This window comes from Delphinapterus leucas, chromosome 8 (genome assembly GCF_059928025.1).
Source record: "Delphinapterus leucas isolate spDelLeu-1000000601 "Yukka" chromosome 8, BTC_Dleu_Yukka2, whole genome shotgun sequence".
Classification (NCBI taxonomy): domain Eukaryota; kingdom Metazoa; phylum Chordata; class Mammalia; order Artiodactyla; family Monodontidae; genus Delphinapterus; species Delphinapterus leucas.
In genome coordinates, this window is record NC_143136.1 from 78,087,161 (window position 1) to 78,106,132 (window position 18,972).

Below are 18,972 nucleotides of genomic sequence, written 5' to 3' on the forward strand. Positions count from 1 at the left end.
TACAGGTAGGCTCATACCCAGTGACAAGTATCCTTATAAGAGACAGAGGAGAAGGATCAGATACAAGGAGAAGAGTTTGGGAAGGCCATGTGAAGACGGAGGCAGAGACTGAAGTTATGCAGCCACAGGCCAAGGAACGCCAATAGACACCAGAAGCTGGATGAGACAGGAAGGATTCTCCCCTGGAGCCTTTGGAGGGAGCACAGCCTGGCAGACAGCTTGATTCCAGACTTCTGGCCTCCAGAACTGCGACAAAACCCTTTCTATTGTTTTAAGCCATGGAGTTTGTGGTCATTTGTTATGACAGCCCTAGGAATCTCATACAGCATCGGTTTGTTATCTATCATTACTCTTACTTATACTGGAAGTTAATAACAGAAAAGGTATCAACATCAAGTGACTTTAAATAACAGTACTCGGCACATCTTTAATAGGATGCATTCCGAGGACACAAAGGTACAAGACATTTATCCTTCACCTAGTAACTTTAGTTAGTAATGATATTGGTAGTTGTTATTTTGAAACTTTTAATATTATAGGAGAAGACAAATAATTGATGTTAGGAATCAAATATTTCACTGAAAAAAGTGATAATTATAAAATTAAAAAATAAGTGAATTAATATTAAAAATTGATTTGGAAATATCAATTTGAACTCATAATGTTTAGACATACATTTTCAAGGTCCAGACACTTAAACTGAGACACAAATTCACCCAGCAGCTGTGACAACCTAATAATATGATAACTTCTAATACCATCCCCTGGGAAAAAGAATAGGGCTCCTTGAAGAAATGTCTTATTCTAGGTCAGGTGCAAGGAAAGTACAAGTTAAGCCTAAGAAATGATTTTTGCACCATACAAAAAGCTTGTAAGGATTAATAGGGTCATGTCAAAAGGACAGAGGAGCCAGCACGAAGGAGCTCCCAAATGTTAAAATGTTGTTAATGTGAGCCCCCCCCAAAAAATCTCCTATTGATTGTGACACACTGACTATGAAAATCCATGGGTTCACAATGATATTCACAAAAGGAAGCTAAAGAAAACATTTGTCGCCTTTTGAGGTATCTATTAAACTAAGCCCTTACTTTGAAAAATGACAATTGAGGGAAAGAATTACAGGAATAGTTAATTCCAGGGTAAACCAGGACCAGGTGAAAGCTCTAGCTGCTGGCTTAATGTTGAAGGGAAATAAAATTAGAAAATCGGGTTTGTCTTTTTTCCTGCAACTCCTAATGAAACTGATTCAGCCAAAAATTATCAATTGGTTTTAAAACTCACTAGGTACAAGGCTGATTGGTAACGAGACGTATATATGATGCCAAAGTAACACTCCACAGATTCCTTTCTGCATAAGGGAAAAACATAATTATACAACAGAGGAATCAGGTTGTCATCTGATCCTTTGACCTTTATTACCTAATGGTGAGATATCAGATATTATTTGTCTCTTATATTCCAGACAAAGACGTTCAACATCAATCTATCATATCTTTACATCTAACTTCTGGTTAACAGGAAATTCAGGAGCTCAGACACCTCTAGGAAACAATCAGGTAAATACAGGAAACAAGATTTCCTACAAAATGGCTTGCCTGGTTGCTTTACTATATGAGCATCATGAATAAAAGTCTGTTCTAGATTAAAAGAGACTTAAAAAACGTAACTGCCAGATGTAGTGTGTGATTGATTCTGGACTAGTTTGAACAAACCAGGTGGGAAGAACATTAAGAAAGCTGAGAAATATGAACCGGGCAGTAGATGATATTAAGAAATTATTACTCATTTTAATTGTGATGACTTTATTTGGATAAAAGAGAAAATTCTCATTTTTATAAGATGCATAGTGAATTTTTTTAAGATAAACTAGAAAACAAAATATCAAACAAAAAATCCAACTAACGCATAGTCAAAAGGAGGGTTACACAGAAGGGAAAAGACCAAATATAAAAACGATAAAAGAAAAACACTAAGGGTTTGAAAGATAGAATTTCAAAACAATTAAACAGATCCCCAAACCTAATAATGATTTTAAACTAAAGAGCATTTCAACATACCACAGAACTATGGAAGTACAGTAAAAATGCAAACAACTTAACACCAAATAATATTAAATATAGTAATAATGTCAGCTAGCCAGAGGAATGAATAAGGGAGAGAGGGCAGGGAGATGGCTGTCTGCTGTCCCGACAGCTGGGAAAGCCTCAATGAAGTGAGCTCCACTAAATGTAGAATCAAAGCCTGGAACTGGGGGATACAGGCTAAAGGCAGATTAAATCGGGAGTCTTGGAGCAAGAGGAGAGGGGGTAGAGCAAGGCAAAGGCTACTGCTGCATCACCATCTTTTCCTTCTGCTTCTTTCCCACTATCTATGCTATCCACACACTGCTCCAATGACTAATATGACAGCCGACACGGAATCAGGCTACAGCCATCCTTCCCACCCTCCCTTGTCACAACTCATTTATTTCCCCTGGGGCTCCAAGGACAAGCCCTCATTAACTGAATCTGATGGTCCACAAGAAATAATTTATCAGTATCCAGTAATATTTGCTTACCTGGCAGAGAAGAGCTCTAACTGGCTCACAAAAACATGAACAGTTAATAAAACAAATCACAGAGATATATGTGTGCTCTTCAATATTTTAGGAAATTTGATTCCAGTGGCAAATTGGCTTAGTAAGTTATCCAGTAAGTAACTTTCTTGTCTTTCAGAAGAAATAGTATTAGAAAGTAAGTGAAGGGTTTAAAAATAATTATATTCTTGATGATTAAATACATTCAAATGGTCTGGGTCAGTTGTGTTGAAAAAGACAAGAGCAACTCTCGCTGTACTGGAGTATCTTAGTGCCACTGGTCTGGCTCAGCTCTGGCTGAGTGGCAGCAAGGGCCTTCCCCTTTCCTGACTAGGACACGTACATGCCAAGCCTTGAGATCTGCAATCTGATCTCCCTGAAGTGCTGAACACAGGAAGCTGAGTCTAAGTGGGTATGCTTTTCTGCCACCTCTTCACTCTCCCCTGTTTTGTCTTTGTTTTTAATCTCCTTCTCCCATATCATTCTATACAAGCAAAGGGAAGACGCCCATCTCTCACGAGGCTACAATGCAAAGCAATAGCCAGCCATTAGGGGGCAAGGTCGAGCCGTGCCAAACCACCGCCCCCTGCAAAAAAATCAAATTGTGCCATCACCAGCAAAGCCACAGGGGAGTTTTCTGACCCAGCTCAGGTATGCACTGCTAACATTTTGGGACGGGATTATGTACATTCGCGGAACCTACCCCCTCAGTGTTAGTCATCTACAATGTCCTGAATTTTTGACTAACCACTTCCACTTATTCAGCTGAGGCACAGTTACCAACCAAGCCACCACCACTGCTAAGTTCTACAGACCCCATTCCCTCCATGCCAACATCACCTGAGAAGCCACAAAATGCAGCCTTGGTGATAGCCCCTTACCTACTGCAATTCAGGTTTCAATGGATTGTTTCTAGGTCCCTAATAATTGAAACGGCTCATGACTGGAGTTTGGAATTGGTGTTCTTGTCTAACTAACCCGGGTGGCCTTGGCACTGGCCTAGTCATTTATGTTCTTGAACCTCCATTTCATCATCTATAAAATAAGGAGTTTAGTGAACAGGCAGAAAAGGCAAAAAGATTTCTGCTTTACTTCCTATGATCCAATACAGTTAATTTTTTTTTTGACAAGCATGCATTAAGTATTCTTTTTGAGAAGAATTTAAAGAGTGGCTTGAAATAAATGATCTCTAACAACCCTTCCAGATATAATGATCTGAAAGTCTTAAATTCATCCAGGATCTCTGAAGCTCCCTATACGCAACCTTTATCCTTAACTTGTGGGAAACTGCCAAGACCCCAAAGCCAACCAGTGCAGCACAGGGTCTGTGCTTAGGGAGCACTGAAAATTGAGGCAAGAGTGAGAGCAAGGGCCTTCCCTCTCTGCATAGATATAAAGACCATTGAAAGAGCCCTCTTATTGCTACACAGCTTGTGAGTTTTCATTTGCGTTTGTCAAAAGAACTTAGTATTTCCAGCTTTTTACTCTCACACTGTCATTTCATCTATTATAAAATTAGCCTCGGTGTCCCCACCGAGTCCTCGAACGGATGTCCTCGTGGAACTCTGCCCACTTACTACAGCACAGAAATAAGTTCCCTGGGATACACCTCATACTGCCCAAAACCCAGCAGGGAAGCCTCTTTCTTCGGCTTCTATCATCCCACTCAGAACAGACTTACACGGTTCTCCCATGTCTAACCTCTGAGACCCGCTGAAAGCGCAGGTCATCTTTATATTTATGCAGTAATCTAGGAAAGGGCTAAAGGATACTGCTGGAATATATGATGCACCGATATGCACAATGCCCACAGCAGATAGAAAATTTTAGTACTGTTATCTGTGCAAACTTTATTTTTGTTCACCAATAATGCTGATATATTTTATGTTCATCTTGTTCAAAAAGAAGTCTTCTGAAATTTTACAGCTTCATACAAGATTTTTTTTTAAGTGAGGAAATCAATGTGGAGGGAAAATGTGGGCAGGAAAAATTCGATGAAGCCATGGATGAGGCTAGCAAACAAAACGTAGGCTACTAAGATACTGTATACTCAGTAAGGGAAGACCACAGATTTGGCTCTGAGCATTCTAGCAGCCAAGGGGAAAAAGGAGAAACATGACCAGTTCCATGATTCACAGTGTCCACATGATAATTTTTCATGGAACTGAAACCTGAAGTAATCTCTCCCTGGGTCATCCAACACTCTTGTTCACATACTTCTTTTTAGAATTAAATTTCTTTAATATCCAATTTTACTTTGCACACCTTACATACAACATATATTTTAAGATAACAGATAATATATCTGCGTTGTTTTAAAAGAAATAAAATTAATATTTGTATTTAGTACACTATTTGTGCACAAAGCAACAGGGGCCAAGGAATGGGTTGTGTGTCAGGGAGCAATGACAACACACCACGATCATTGTTTTAAGACTTCACAAAAGAGAGGTTCACCTTGATGTTTTCTTGGACTGAAATCTATAGCTGTGGCTTTTCCTGACAGCATCATGCACCATGTATTCAAACCGCAAAGTATGTTTGGGGAACATATGATGACTGATTCAACAATAAATTTCCCTGAATCTTTTGAAGACAAGTTGACAATAAAAATAATCATGATTCTAATACTTAATATCTGGGCCCCTCAGCCACAGCAGAAGTAGCCCTACCACTTATGAAGCACTTACTATATGCCCAGTGTTAGTCTACGTACTGTACATATATTGCCTCCAATCTTCAAAATAACTTAAGGATGTTAGTATTAACTATATTTTACAGATGAGGAAAAAAATGAAGGTAGTTAAGAAGCAAATATCTTTGTTTTTAAATTTTATATTATAAAATTTCCAAAATTCACAAAAGTTGAGATTTTACTATAATAGACCTCAACATATCTCACCAAGATTCAACAACTAAAGGTTCTTCCACATTTCCTTTATCTACCACTTTTTTTCGATGAAGTATTTTACAACAAACTCCAGTCATATCATTTCATCCTTGCACAAGTACATGTTTCTTAAAAAGTAAGAACAGATTCTTATTTAATCCAATACCAAAACCAAAACCAACAAAGATAATTTCTTGGAATCACCTAATAATTACTCGGGAGTCACAAGTCAAATATCCCAAATTTTCCCAAAAAGTCTTTTTATAGTAATTTTTGTCACAGTAAAGAGAAATCCACACCCATTAGCAGTCACTCCCCATCCCCCCTCCCAGGCCATGGCAACCATTAGTCTACTTTCCGTCTCTACAGATTTTTGTATTCTGGACATTTCATATAAATGGAACCATAAAAACAACTGTATTTTGAGTGTCTATCAGTTTAGGTACCACTGACAGATATAGATAGGTACCAAATATATATATGACATGGTCCATGTAGGTAACAGATAAACAGTCAACAAACACCAATACATTATATTTGCCATATAAATACTACATTATGAATGCTCTAAGCTCATGGTTTTTATCTTTTCCCTCACACACATACATAGGAGAAATGATATTCATGTGTGTGACATACCAATGGGTTACCTATATGCGACAAAAAGCCCAGTTTTCTGCTGGCCACAATTCTCACAATGACTAACGGTTAATCAAAAATGGTAGTTCACCATAATGGTAGCTTACTGCCTGTGTTAACAACTCCCGGCTTTCTCTCCCTCTCAGGAAAGCATGCCAGAATGCAAGTCGGAGAAACAGAGATAACATGTATTTTTAAATTTATTTTTAGTGTATCATTCACAAACTTGAGCACTTTATAAGGAAGGGAGCAAAGAGCTAGTGGTTAAGGGTATAGACCCCAGAATGTACATATTCTCCAGATCAGACTGTGTACGCCCCTTTACCACGTAACAGCTATGTGACCTTCAGCAATGATATCTCTAAGTCTCAGTTTTCCCTGTATGTCAAATGGAGATATTAATAAGTATGACTGCTTTCGAGATTTAACACAGAACTCTTATGAAGAAAATCTGCTTATTAAATGTTGGTTACTGGCAATAATAATTATTATGATTATTTCCTTATTATTAACAAATCACACATGCCGCCTCAGAACTGATGGAGCCACTTCCGTTTGCAGCTGTCAGCATGTGTGAAAGTGACGACCAGAAAGGAACCGATGAAGTAGCTCAATTCTCCACATCCTGGCATATTAACATTTAAGGGCAATAATAACCTGAACGTTGAGGATTTGAGAATCAGAAACATAATCAAGATAACTGACTTGTTCCTCCCTCTGCCTCAAGATCCCCGCTAGACCCCATCACTAACTCCATGAAGCTACTTATGGGCTGAGAAGAGCACAGCTGTTAGAAATGTCCATCATCAGCAGGCTTCCCTTTCTGGCATGTTGGAGATGCAAACCACCACCCAAGAAAACCTTCCTTTGCCTGAGCTCTGTGCTCCATCACAACCTGTCATACGCAGGATTTCTAACCACCCCTGGACCTCTCTCATTTGTGTGGTTATTTTTCCTTTATACTAATTACCCCTACACTCTTTGTTCACTATCGTAAAATCAGTTCTCTTGGCAGTAATAGGTGTAGGTAATACTCATTTAAAATTAAGTCTCAAGGAAGAAGACTGTGTCAGCAAAATTTTATTCTTTGGCATCATGGTCCTATAAGCAATAAGCTTGCTCTTCAGCTTGTATCTACTCGTGGTGCTCAATATAGCAGGCAGAACGGAGTATGATGTCCCCACCACTGCTTTACTGTTTTAGTTCAGAAGCTAAAGTAAAGCAACACACAATGGGCACTTCAGAAGCTCCATGTAAACTGCAGGTATCTATTCCTTAGGGAACATGGACCATCTACCTTTGGGGAACAGAAAATGCCTCTGCTCCCCTGACGCATCTGTCCCACAGCAGAGACCAAAGGGTTGGAAGGAAATTACAACACTACCAAGAATTTTCAGGGTGGCAAGGGGTTGGGGGGACAAGACCACCCTGAAGACGCTTATGGCACAAAATAAAAGAGCTAATATATAATATACAGAGCCTATCTTTACTTTACAGGGTGAACCTTCTAAGCTTTAAACAATTAGCCTGTACCTGCCCAGGAGTGAAGTCTCCAAAAAATTACTACCAATTACAATAATACACTACATACTATTTTAAAAGAATGATGTAGAGACATCCATACTGAAAAAAATATCAAGATGCATTAGAGTATGTATGGGTATTCACATATTGTTTTTAAAAAACAAAAACAGAAGAAAAAACTAGATGGAAATACTTCAGAGTCTTACCAGTGGGCCTCTGAAGTGTAGAATTTGGAGGGTAGAAAGAAAGAAAATGGAGAAATCCCCTTTTTATTATATATCTCTCTGAAGAGTCTAAATTTGTTGTAGTTAATGATAAGAACACCTGGGGAACTGCTATAATATGAAATAATTTTTTATCAGCCCAAGCAATGTTTCTTTGTAAACAATTCAGCTTCTTGCATCAGTAAACATCAATACACATGAATAAGAAAGCCAATTAAATTAGAGGACCTGCATTATTCAAGAAGCATAAACTGCTATGTAAGGTAAATAGAAAAACAGATCAGCTGAATTTGATTTGTCCACTTGACCAGTTACCAGAAATTTTAACTAAAAAACATTTAAAAATAAAGTAGACAATTAAAATAATGCAAGAATAAAATGTCATTTTCTAACTTTTCCTTTGGTCATAATCAACAGGAAGGCAAATCACAAGACAGAAATTCATGCATCTCCTGAAAAAAGTCTGATATATTTAGGGAGGAAATCCGGTTCTCTTTTCTATTTCTTGAAAAAAAGCATCAATGTTTCTTACCTGATCACAAATCAGTTCCCACTTCTTCTCATTGTCATATTGCCGCAGTAATCTGGCTTTGTCAGGGGGTAGGTTCATAGCATTCTGTGAGAAAAAAAGAGAAGAAATATGTCACATTCCACAACAGACTGCTAATGGGTAACTCATGGGCAGACCAAAGAATGCTACTGTGGTTCTTTAATGACTTTTCAAATCCTAGCATCTGATTAACATAAACACCCTATAAAAGTCATTTAAACATCAAATTGGTTGAATGGCAGGAGAGAGACTCTGAAGTCCTATGTTGGGACACTGAGGTAGTCTGCTCTGAACTACAGACTTGCATTTCAGGAAAGATAATGCCTTATTTCTCCATTTAATTGCAGGCTCCCAGTCTCCTCAACAAAAGGTCAGAGGTTATTATTGAGAAGGTATTGGCCCAGTTTTTTTTCCCAGGCATAAGAGTCTTTCATTTTGGACAGTGGGAACTTGATTTTGTTATATCCTTATCAAAATTTCCTTAGAAATCACAAATCAGTCCTGGAAAAGTCCTCAAAAGACCGTATGTCCAGTTTCCTGCCCCCAGGGTGTTTTACTGTCCCTTGCTTCCCTGGCCATCCCAAACCGGGAGCACAGATGCTCTCTTTGGCAGTCTTTCCAGTACTTCTTTTTTCTTTTCCTAGTAGCCCTTTCTTTTTAATTGAAATATAGTTGATGTACAATATGAGGTTAGTTTCAGTGTACTATAAAATGACTTGACGTTTGTATACATTATGAAATTATTGCCGCAATAAGTCTAGCAACCATCTGTCCCTACAAAGTTATTACAGTATTGTTGACCATATTCCTTACACTGCATATTACATCCCCATGACTTATTATATAACTGGAGGTTTGTACTCCCAATTTCTTTAATTTCTATCTATCTATCTATCTATGTATTTATTTATGGCTGCATTAGGTCTTCGTTGCTGAGCGGGCTTTCTCTAGTTGCGGGGACAGGGGGCTACTCTTTGTTGCAATGCGCAGGCTTCTCATTGCAGTGTTTTCTCTTGTGGCAGAGCATGGGCTCTAGGAACACGGGCTTCAGTAGTTGAGGCACGCGGGCTCAGTAGTTGTGGCACACGGGCTTAGTTGCTCCCCAGCATGTAGGATCTTCCCAGACCAGGGCTCGAACCCGTGTCCCCAGGCGGATTCTTAACCACTGCGCCACCAGGGAAGTCCCCAATTTCTCTTTAAAGCACTACAGCCCCACCAGACACAGAACAGAAAACACCAAAAGAAAACTCAATGAACAGAACCACTGATAGATAGCGTCAACTTTGACTCGCTTTGATAGACAACTATGAGTAAAAGAACAGATGAAAATAAAGAAGAAAACAGTGCAACTGGTTTTTGTCCCCTCTGTGAGATGACAGCACTACTTCAGGACATATGTTACCATCAGCAACCTCAATTCTCAGTTTAGCTATATTGTTTTATGAAGTTGGGTTTGCAGTGAGAAATGTACCATGAGCTAAAAGATGTCTAGACATCAGTCTTCATAAAACCCTCCTCCGTCAATACCGCACACCTTCTATAGTGCTGATCATGATTTTCCCAGGTACATACATATGTTATTAGTCAAATGTCCCAAATAACCAATCATACACATTTTCAAGATACTTGGCTTGGGACTGAGGTGAGATCTTTGGGCACAGAACATGGCAGAGTGAGAGAGCCCCAGAAGGAATTCTTATCTGTTCCCCTGGTCTTCCTGTAAAGCTCCCATGCTCTAAACAACTGAGCCAAGTATTCAACTAATGTCTTACATGTTTAACTGCCCTAACCCCTTACATCAACACTCAATCATGCCTATCTCATAATAAACAATACAGCCCCTTGCGTGGGTGAATATTCGAGTAGACAAATTCAAAGGTCTTGAACTTATAATGCTCAAGCCCCTAGTTCTCTGGAGGACTTGTACTTACAGAGAAACAGCTCCCCTTGACACCAGTACTGTCTCATGTCATCCAGTGAAACAATTTTTTTTTTAAAATAAATGTATTTATTTATTTATTTTGGCTGTTGGGTCTTCATTTCTGTGCGAGGGCTTTCTCTAGTTGCGGCCAACGGGGGCCACTCTTCATCGCGGTGCGCGGGCCTCTCACTGTCGCGGCCCCTCTTGTTGCGAAGCACAGGCTCCAGATGCGCAGGCTCAGTAGCTGTGGCTCACGGGCCCAGTTGCTCCGCAGCATGTGGGATCTTCCCAGACCAGGGCTCGAACCCATGTCTCCCGTATTGGCAGGCAGATTCTCAACCACTGTGCCACCAGGGAAGCCCCAGTGAAACAAATTTAATAGAGGCAAGGGTGGGTGGGTTATTCTGACTTAATGGCAGAGAATTAACCTTTGATGATTTTGATAGATATAACTCAAGCATTTTCCCCAAAGCTCAATCTAGCATCCAGACTGGTATGCCTAAGTAGGTAGTAGATATCCCACTTACTGATTTGAATCTAATAATCTCTTCAGAATATTAATTTTTTAATAACCCCCAAAGCTGACAACATACTTAGAAAATCTTTGAACCCCAGAGATCTCAATGATACTGCCAAGGCTTCTCCATAGAAATAATGTGAAATGGGAAAAAATATTTTCATATGGCCTATCTCCATGTAATATTTACTTGAACGAGAATAGAAAATAACTACTTGTATTTATTTGTAATTACAATTTTATAATGTTCAGCAACAACTCCTGGGATAAAGCAAAGGAGAATTCCATGTGTGTCTTTCTAAGGGAGCCCAACATTACTCACCATTAAATAACCAGTCTATCATTGCTTATTTGCACCCTAGAGATGGATCATTTCCTCTTAAACTGAATTTGACGCTCATGTTAGTGCCCATGGGTGTGATTATGCATTAAATAAGAACAATAAGGGCTTCCCTGGTGGCGCAGTGGTTGAGAGTCCGCCTACCGATGCAGGGGATACGGGTTTGTGCCCCGGTCCGGGAAGATCCCACATGCCGCAGAGCGGCTGGGCCCGTGAGCCATGGCTGCTGAGCCTGCGTGTCCGGAGCCTGTGCTCCGCAACGGGAGAGGCCACAACAGTGAGAGTCCCGTGTACCACAAAAAAAAAAAAAAAAAAAAAAAAATTAAGAACAGTAAGATAATAAGGCAGGTGAAATGAGTTTTTCTCCAAGTCTTTATTAATCTCTCATGATATAAACGGGTAAGACAAAGAACGTCTGACCTCTTACAAGGTGCCAAGCCCTGTATAAGACAGTCTGCATACACAATTTCATCTAATCTTCATAACAAACCCATGGGATAGATACAATTTTCCCCATTTAACAAATGGGAAAACAGGCCTAAGAGTGCTTGCTCAAGGTTGGACAGCTTTACAGAAAACAGGACCTAAACTTAGTCTGTTAGACACCAAGGACAAACACTAAAAATGCCTCCAAGTTTTTTTTGTTTGTTTGGTTTGGTTTTTGTTTGTTTGTTTTTGTTTTTTTGCAGCAAAGTAAAATTGCAAATAACTGACCTTCTGTTACTACTCCACAAGACTTTCATGCAGAAGCAGTCTGCAAACACTGCTACGGAAATTAGATGCAGGCCCTTTTGTTACTAAAAAGAGAAAGCCAAGATGCTCCTTTCTGGACCAACTTTTATTTTAATAAAATAGTCTTTCTTTCAAATGTTTATGAAGCACCACCCTTGTACAAGCACTGTGTTCCACAGCACAGTGGGGAACCAAACAGATACGGTCCCCATGGAGCATCATATTATAATAAGAGAGATAAAGATGAAACAAACTAATCTTAAACTCTGATAAGTCTTGATAGAGGTTATCAGAGGGCAAGTTTAGATTGAATGATCTGGAAAGACCTCTCAAGGAAAAGGTAACATTAAGATAAGATCTAGAAATGAGAAAAGGTGAGCCAGGTAGAGTGAATGGCAGCTTTCTGGGCAGAGAAAACACGGAAAAGACACTAAGGTAAGAAACAGCTGGACACATCAAAGAGCTGAAAGTGAGTCAGTGTGGCTGGAGAGAAAGTAAAAGAGAGGGAATGAGGGAAAGATAAATTTGGAGAGGTGAGTCAAGGCTATGTCATGCCCAGCCACGAAGGACTGGGGTAAAGACTTTTCCTTTGACCTAAAGTGCAGTGGGAAACCAGTGAAGGCTTGTAAGCATGAGATGACATAAACAGGTGAGTTTTCCAAAGATTGCTGTGGGTGCTATATGGAGAACGGATTAGAAACAACACAAGTGGAAGCAGGGGAGCCAGTTAGGAGGCCAGGGCAGTAGTTCAAATGAATGGTGGTGGCTGGGACAAAGCAGATGGCACATCAACTGAAGTAGGTGGACAGATGTCAGAAACAGTACGTGAAATTGACTGGGTAGACTTAAGGGCTGAGGAAGGACGTCTGGCTTCTACCTGGAGTCACTAGGTGAATGCTGGTCTCCTTAATGAGAGGGGCACACTGCAAAGGTGGTGCAAATCTGGAGGAGGTGGTGAAGAATAAGACTTCTAAGTGGCCCTGGTTAGGTCTAAGATAGCTAGGAAACATCCAAGAGAACAGTCAAGCAGGCAAGTACATACACAATTCTGAAGGTCAGAAGAAGGGTCTGCATCTTTCTGAACGAGAAGAGTCTTAAGAAGTCTTTTTGAACCTGATGACTAGTTATTGTCAGAGAAGTTATTCAGCATCAATACACTAAAACTAAAACTGTACTTGGTAATCATTCACCAAGCATCTAAAATCACCCCTTCCACGGGTTAAGCCTCTGAGCAACTCAGGCGGACATTGCCCAGCTTAATAATTCTACAGGGACCGCAAGGAAGCAGCTCCATCTAAAATCAGACCCTGCACAGAGGCCTGGTTAAAGTTTAGGCCTGTTGTGATTAGCTGGCAAGAACTGCCCGTAGACTTTTTAGAGGGAACTCATTCCCTTTGTGCTGTATAGGGCAGGCCTCTGGAGTCCAAGCTAAATGTTTGTGCAGGTAATTCCTAAGAGCCCAAGCTATTTTCTGAGGAAACTATTGGCTCTCTTTCCAGGCACTATTACTGCCTGTATAAAAATGGATTGCCCTTCTATCTGGCAGAAAATATACAACTCGCAAGTTGTCCTAACACAGTGACAACTCCACCTCATCCATACTTAGTGACATCTTGACACAGGGCTCTCCTGTCCTTCCTTTCCTCTGTCAATCCATCCAATATGTAAGCACTGGGCTTTGACCACGTGCCAGCATATCTGCACTGCAGGCATAGGAGAGAATTTAATCACAAAGTTGCTGCACTCAAGTATACGCCAAAGGTCCACTGAAGACATGTGATATTTGAGTTGAAAAGTTTAGTGGATGTTAGTTATATATTTTCTAGACTGTATAAGTTCCTAGCACAAATAAATTAGATTATCCAAGAGCATTTTTTTTTTCTGTAAGGAATGTCCCTTTCCTTTCCACCTGACAAACTTTAAGAATCAGCTCAAATATCATTTATCACTAGAACCTTCTCCCAACTACTCCAAGAAAACATACCCTCTCGTTGGGCTCTGACAGCAGTGTATACATCTCTCCTTTACACCACCACACACACTGTACCCTAATCATCTTTTTGCCTACCTGAATTCCTCCTTGGACTAAGTACTTCAAGGACGACTTCTTTTGTTAATCCCCAATTTCAGGCACAGTACATGGCAGACAGTAGGCACTAAACAAGTTGCTCAATCAATGAAAAGCAAACTAACTCAGTCATGCTGTTCAGTCTGAAAATATCTTCACTGATTTAGCATTTATGCTTCAGCTACTAACAAAGTCTACACACTTAAGAGCATTTCTGTTTCTTATAAAACCTCAGTCAATGACAATGTTTATTACTTATTAATAATTATCTTTCAAACAGGAATTCATGGGGGGAAAAATCTTCAAGTTCAATTCTAGCAACATTTCCTTGAAAAGAAAAATATTTTAGGCATTCTTCTGCCACAAATAATAAACCATGCAACCTGCACTTTGTTTTTTGTTTTTGTTGCCAGTAAACTCAAATCAGTATCAACTGTAATAATTAGTCTAATCCAAGGGGTAGTTACCTTTATGGTCTATATTCTGGTTTTATCTTTACCTATACTATTTTACATTGCTTTTAAATGCACTTTCTATCTTAGAAACTTTTAAAAATAGAAGATTTAATGACTCGATAACAACGGAATATGCAAGTTCCTGGGTACTTCGTGGAGAAATTAATTATGGTTAAAAGAGTCTCTGAGAGTCTATACATTAGAAGTAATACTTATGGATGAATTATCATATACAACACAGAGCAGAATGAAGATATCCAAACCATTCAGAACCAAATAAACCCATGCCCTAGAAATAGAGTTTTCTGGTCTCAGCTCTTGTCCTGGGTTCATGGGAACAACAAAAACTTGCAAAATATCCTTCTTTTCCCCTGATATCCTCAAGGCTCCTGTTGAGAAACCCACAGTCATATGCAGTGACAGCAGTGAAAGTGAATCATATCAAATACACCTTATGTAATATAGTTTTGTTCTTATAATCTCTAAATTAAAGTTTTCAAGTATTAAGTCACCAGACTCCACAATGGAAACTCTTCTGTTACACAACCTCACCTGCATACACTTTACAAGCAGTGTTGCTTATGGAAGGAGGGAAAAGATGGCACTAGAGTAAGAGCTGAGACCACCAATGGCAGTTCTTGAATGATAAAGGTCCAAACACTTTACGAGAACTCAAATGAAGGAGCCATTACTCTTTTTTTAATGGGTGGTAAAAAACACATAATACAAAATTTGCCTTTTTAACCATGTTTAAGTGTACAGTTCAGTAGTGTTAACTATATTCACAGTGTCATGTAACAGTTCTCTACAACTTTTTCATCTTACAGAGCTAGAACTCTATACCCTGGATAACTCCCCTTTCCCCCACTCCCTGCAACCATTACTTTTTGCTACAAAAAGCAAGGAAATGTGATGGATTCCAACTAGACAGTTGGGCAGCGCAGTAAAGAACTGCATTTAATGAGGCAGCGTGGGGCATGGATTTACTAGTTGGGCTTTGGAGTTAGACTAGCTGGATTCCAACCTTGACTTTATCACTTATTATTGGTGATCTTGGACCACATCACTTGAGTCAAAAAGCAAATCCAGAGTTGAAAAAGCCAGTAAATGAAATTCAAAACTGAAGGTCAGAATCCAGTCAGAATCCAAGCTAAGGGTTAAAAACAACAAGATGTAACATTTATTGACGGTGTGATACATCTCAGGCCCTTAAGCTCTTTGCATTCATTATCCAGTATAATCTGCTTTAAAATCATGACAAGCAGGTATTATCTTCTCCATTCAACAGAGAAGGAAACTAAAGGGCAGGAAGGTTAAGTAGCTCTTCCACGCAGGAGACAGGTGAAAAATTCCAAGGCTCAAAAGAGAGGTCTGTATGATCACCCTATTTCCGTGACATTTAAGCTATAATGTTTCTAAAATATGACCTGAGTGAAGCAATCCAACAATTCTACTTGAATAACCAGAGACACAGTCATTAGCATGCAAGGGTAAGGCAAAAATGCACACTTTTATTAATATTTTTAATAAGCTATTAACATTTTCAGACAAAATACTGGCACTTTAACAGAATCCTTCAATTTCTTTAAAAATATAAACTACAAAACACCCCCCGGTCCAAAGTTAGTGGATCAAATCTGTAGATAGCCAGGTACTGTCTCAATTTCACAAACACTTAATAAACCCTGTAAAATAACAAATGAAGGCAGAGAGACAAATATGAGGTAAACTCAGGCTTCAATGATGCGGAAGGAGAGAAGATAAATACACCAATACACAACTGAACGTGTTATGTAATATAACCGAACTGCAGAGAAGAAGCCATTACTTTTTGTTAAGGAAAGCAAGAAATGCTATGGACTGGGCTTGGATGTGCGGGGAGAGCATAAAGATTGGCATTTAACGGCATAATATGGTTTTTAATATTTGGGCTCTGAAGATGGGCCACTTGGGGTGCGATCCTAGGTACATTATTTAAACTAAACCTCAGTTTCCTCACTCGAAAAACATGGAGATGGTGGTGGTGATACGAGAAGGATGATGATGGTGGTGATGATCCTACCCTTCTCACAAAGTTTGAGAAAAATTAAACTGGATAATGCTCATAGTTAGCATAGAGTAAGTACATGGAAAGCAGTCAGTATATTAGATGTTTACTCTCATTATTTTAGGTGAACAGAGGTATGAATATAGCGTGAACAGAGGTATGAATACAGAAGGCAGAGGACTGTGAACCACACAGAATAAATCAGAGGGTAACGAGTGGGTCGTGTGAGACCAAGTTAGAAAGGCAGGGTCCTGGACACCAGAGCACAGACTTTCAAATTTACTCTACAGGCAGTGGTAAGTCATCAGCCAAGGAAATGTTTAGGAAAAGCCAGCCTTGGGGACCTCAAATCACACTAGGTGAAGGGTTGCTCCTCCTCTGTTAATTCTTCCCAGATTGTCACTTTTCCTTATACCATAATTGGGACATCAAGGTGAGTCACTTGATACTGAATAATACACCAATTCTCCTATGAGTTCACTTAAAATTGCAACATCTGAGGCAGCAGGAGGGTGGCTGCAAATTCAATACAGGACCCACCTTTCCATTCAACTAACCTCAAAGCCATTTCCTTCCATGCCCTATGTTCTTGTTCCAAGCAACTACCTGACATCCTAAATTTTAATATACTCCTAGCCTAGAGAATGCTGCTGAAATACAGTCAGCTTCTTTCCTGGCACGGGACTCAGGCAGCCAGCCAAACAGTTCCCCAAAGTGAACCATCAGTCAGTCATCTTTCATTGTCACTGTTATTTTTATTTAATCATTGAGGGTATTAATATCATTCATGTGCCAGCGAAACCCACAATAAGAGAAATCAGCCTGGCCCCGTGATCTAGTTACATCTTCAAAATGAAATCTGACTGGAAAGCTGCGTCCTTTCTGGGGAACCTGTGAGAATGAGACATTTCTCTTATCTCCCATTCACAATTTTCGCTACAGCCTGCTTTCTTGGAAGGCTTTCCTTTAGGACTGACCTAAATACAAAGGACTCCTCCATAACATTTTTATAATCGAAAAAGTACAGAGCTGGAAGGTTGTGATATTTTAGTCCTATTCTGTTTTTTAGAGGTGACCAAACAGACTCCAGAAAACGAAGGCAATGTTCAAGTTCGTTTAACTGGTTATTACCAGAGACAGAAAAAGAATCTGGGCCAACATGCCTTCTATTCTTTTCCCACTATCAAGAAAGAAAGCCCACTTACATCTGTCGCGTGTGTGCGTGCACGTATGCACATATATTTTAGAAAATCCAATCAGATAATGCCCGTAGTTAGCACAAAGTTCTGCACACAGTAAGCACTCAGTACATGTTTGACATTGCTACTCTTGTTATTATCATTTTAAGGAATACATGGAATTACTATTATGCTCTCCTCCTACTTTAGTAAGCCTCCATCCTTCCTGACTACACAAGTTTACTTATACCATAATAATAAGTACCAGCACTTGCCACTGTCTCCACCATTCTTCCTTGACTTGGGGCTTTGTATTCAGAGAACAATTCATTCTATTTGTAAAATTATAAACTTCTACAAACTTACACATTTGTTTTTACCGATAAACACAAACTAAAACAAAAATTTCCCGAAGTCGTTTATGAATTACCTACTGTTTTAAATTAATCACACTTTCACTACCCTTAGTAAATCGGAATGAACAAGTGTTGATTGTATATATATGTTCATATTATTTATATTTAATTGCAAGGTCAGAGCATTATCAATAAGGGTGAAGTGGATGGGAGAGCCCACGGTATCTACAGAATAGGAGGGCATAACTATAGTAGTCTAGGCCAAGTTTTCCTGTGGCCCATCTTTCTGCTACTCCCTATATCAGTAGCTTAAGTGATTCAAAACCCAGCAGATGCCAAAACCACACATCCCTCCTCTGGCCATCATGCCAACTCCTGAAATACAGATTCTTACCATATTCAAACACAAAGGGAATAAATGGAAAGAAACACTCATCCAAGCTCTTTCAAACCTCGTATCTGATTTCCATTAGAGAGACCTGATGTCTGATTCCTTGACATGTTTCCGGAACCCAGTTGTTTACCACCTGTCTGCCAACTGCTATTCCAGGAACAGTGTCCACCTGCACACGCTTGTGTACTCGGATGGGGAGTTACACAAGAGGCCACATTTAAGATGTTAGAAAACTGTTTCATGGGCAATCATTTAACAATATAAGAGCGAATATGAGGTTTGCTGGCACAGTCAAAATCCAGAGAAAGGGTTCTTGGTCTATTGATAAATATCAACATCCTATGACATAAAATTCTTTAGAGTAAAAACGTTTTGAGAATTGAAGATACCAAAGTCAAATTAATTGCAACATATTAGATAGCTGGATTCCATCACAATCAAGCCATAAGAATGGTATCTCTATCACCTGCTGACCTAAAACAAGTATATTTTTTCACCCTGCCCAATTCCCCTGAAAGCCTGGCCTCCTTCTCCCCCAACCCTTTCCCAGCAGCAAGCCTCC

The 18,972-nt window shown here is 39.5% G+C and overlaps 1 protein-coding gene across 6 annotated transcripts in view; it reads right to left on the reverse strand.

Annotated features, from left to right (window-relative positions):
- FMNL2 (formin like 2) overlaps positions 1-18,972 on the reverse strand; it is a 310,739-nt gene that overhangs the window by 126,260 nt on the left and 165,507 nt on the right. For all 6 annotated transcript variants that reach the window (XM_022569727.3, XM_022569730.2, XM_089916816.1 and 3 more), the window contains exon 2: positions 8,385-8,468. In XM_022569727.3, the coding sequence (XP_022425435.2) occupies positions 8,385-8,468 (84 nt within the window). The remainder of the gene's footprint in view (positions 1-8,384; positions 8,469-18,972) is intronic.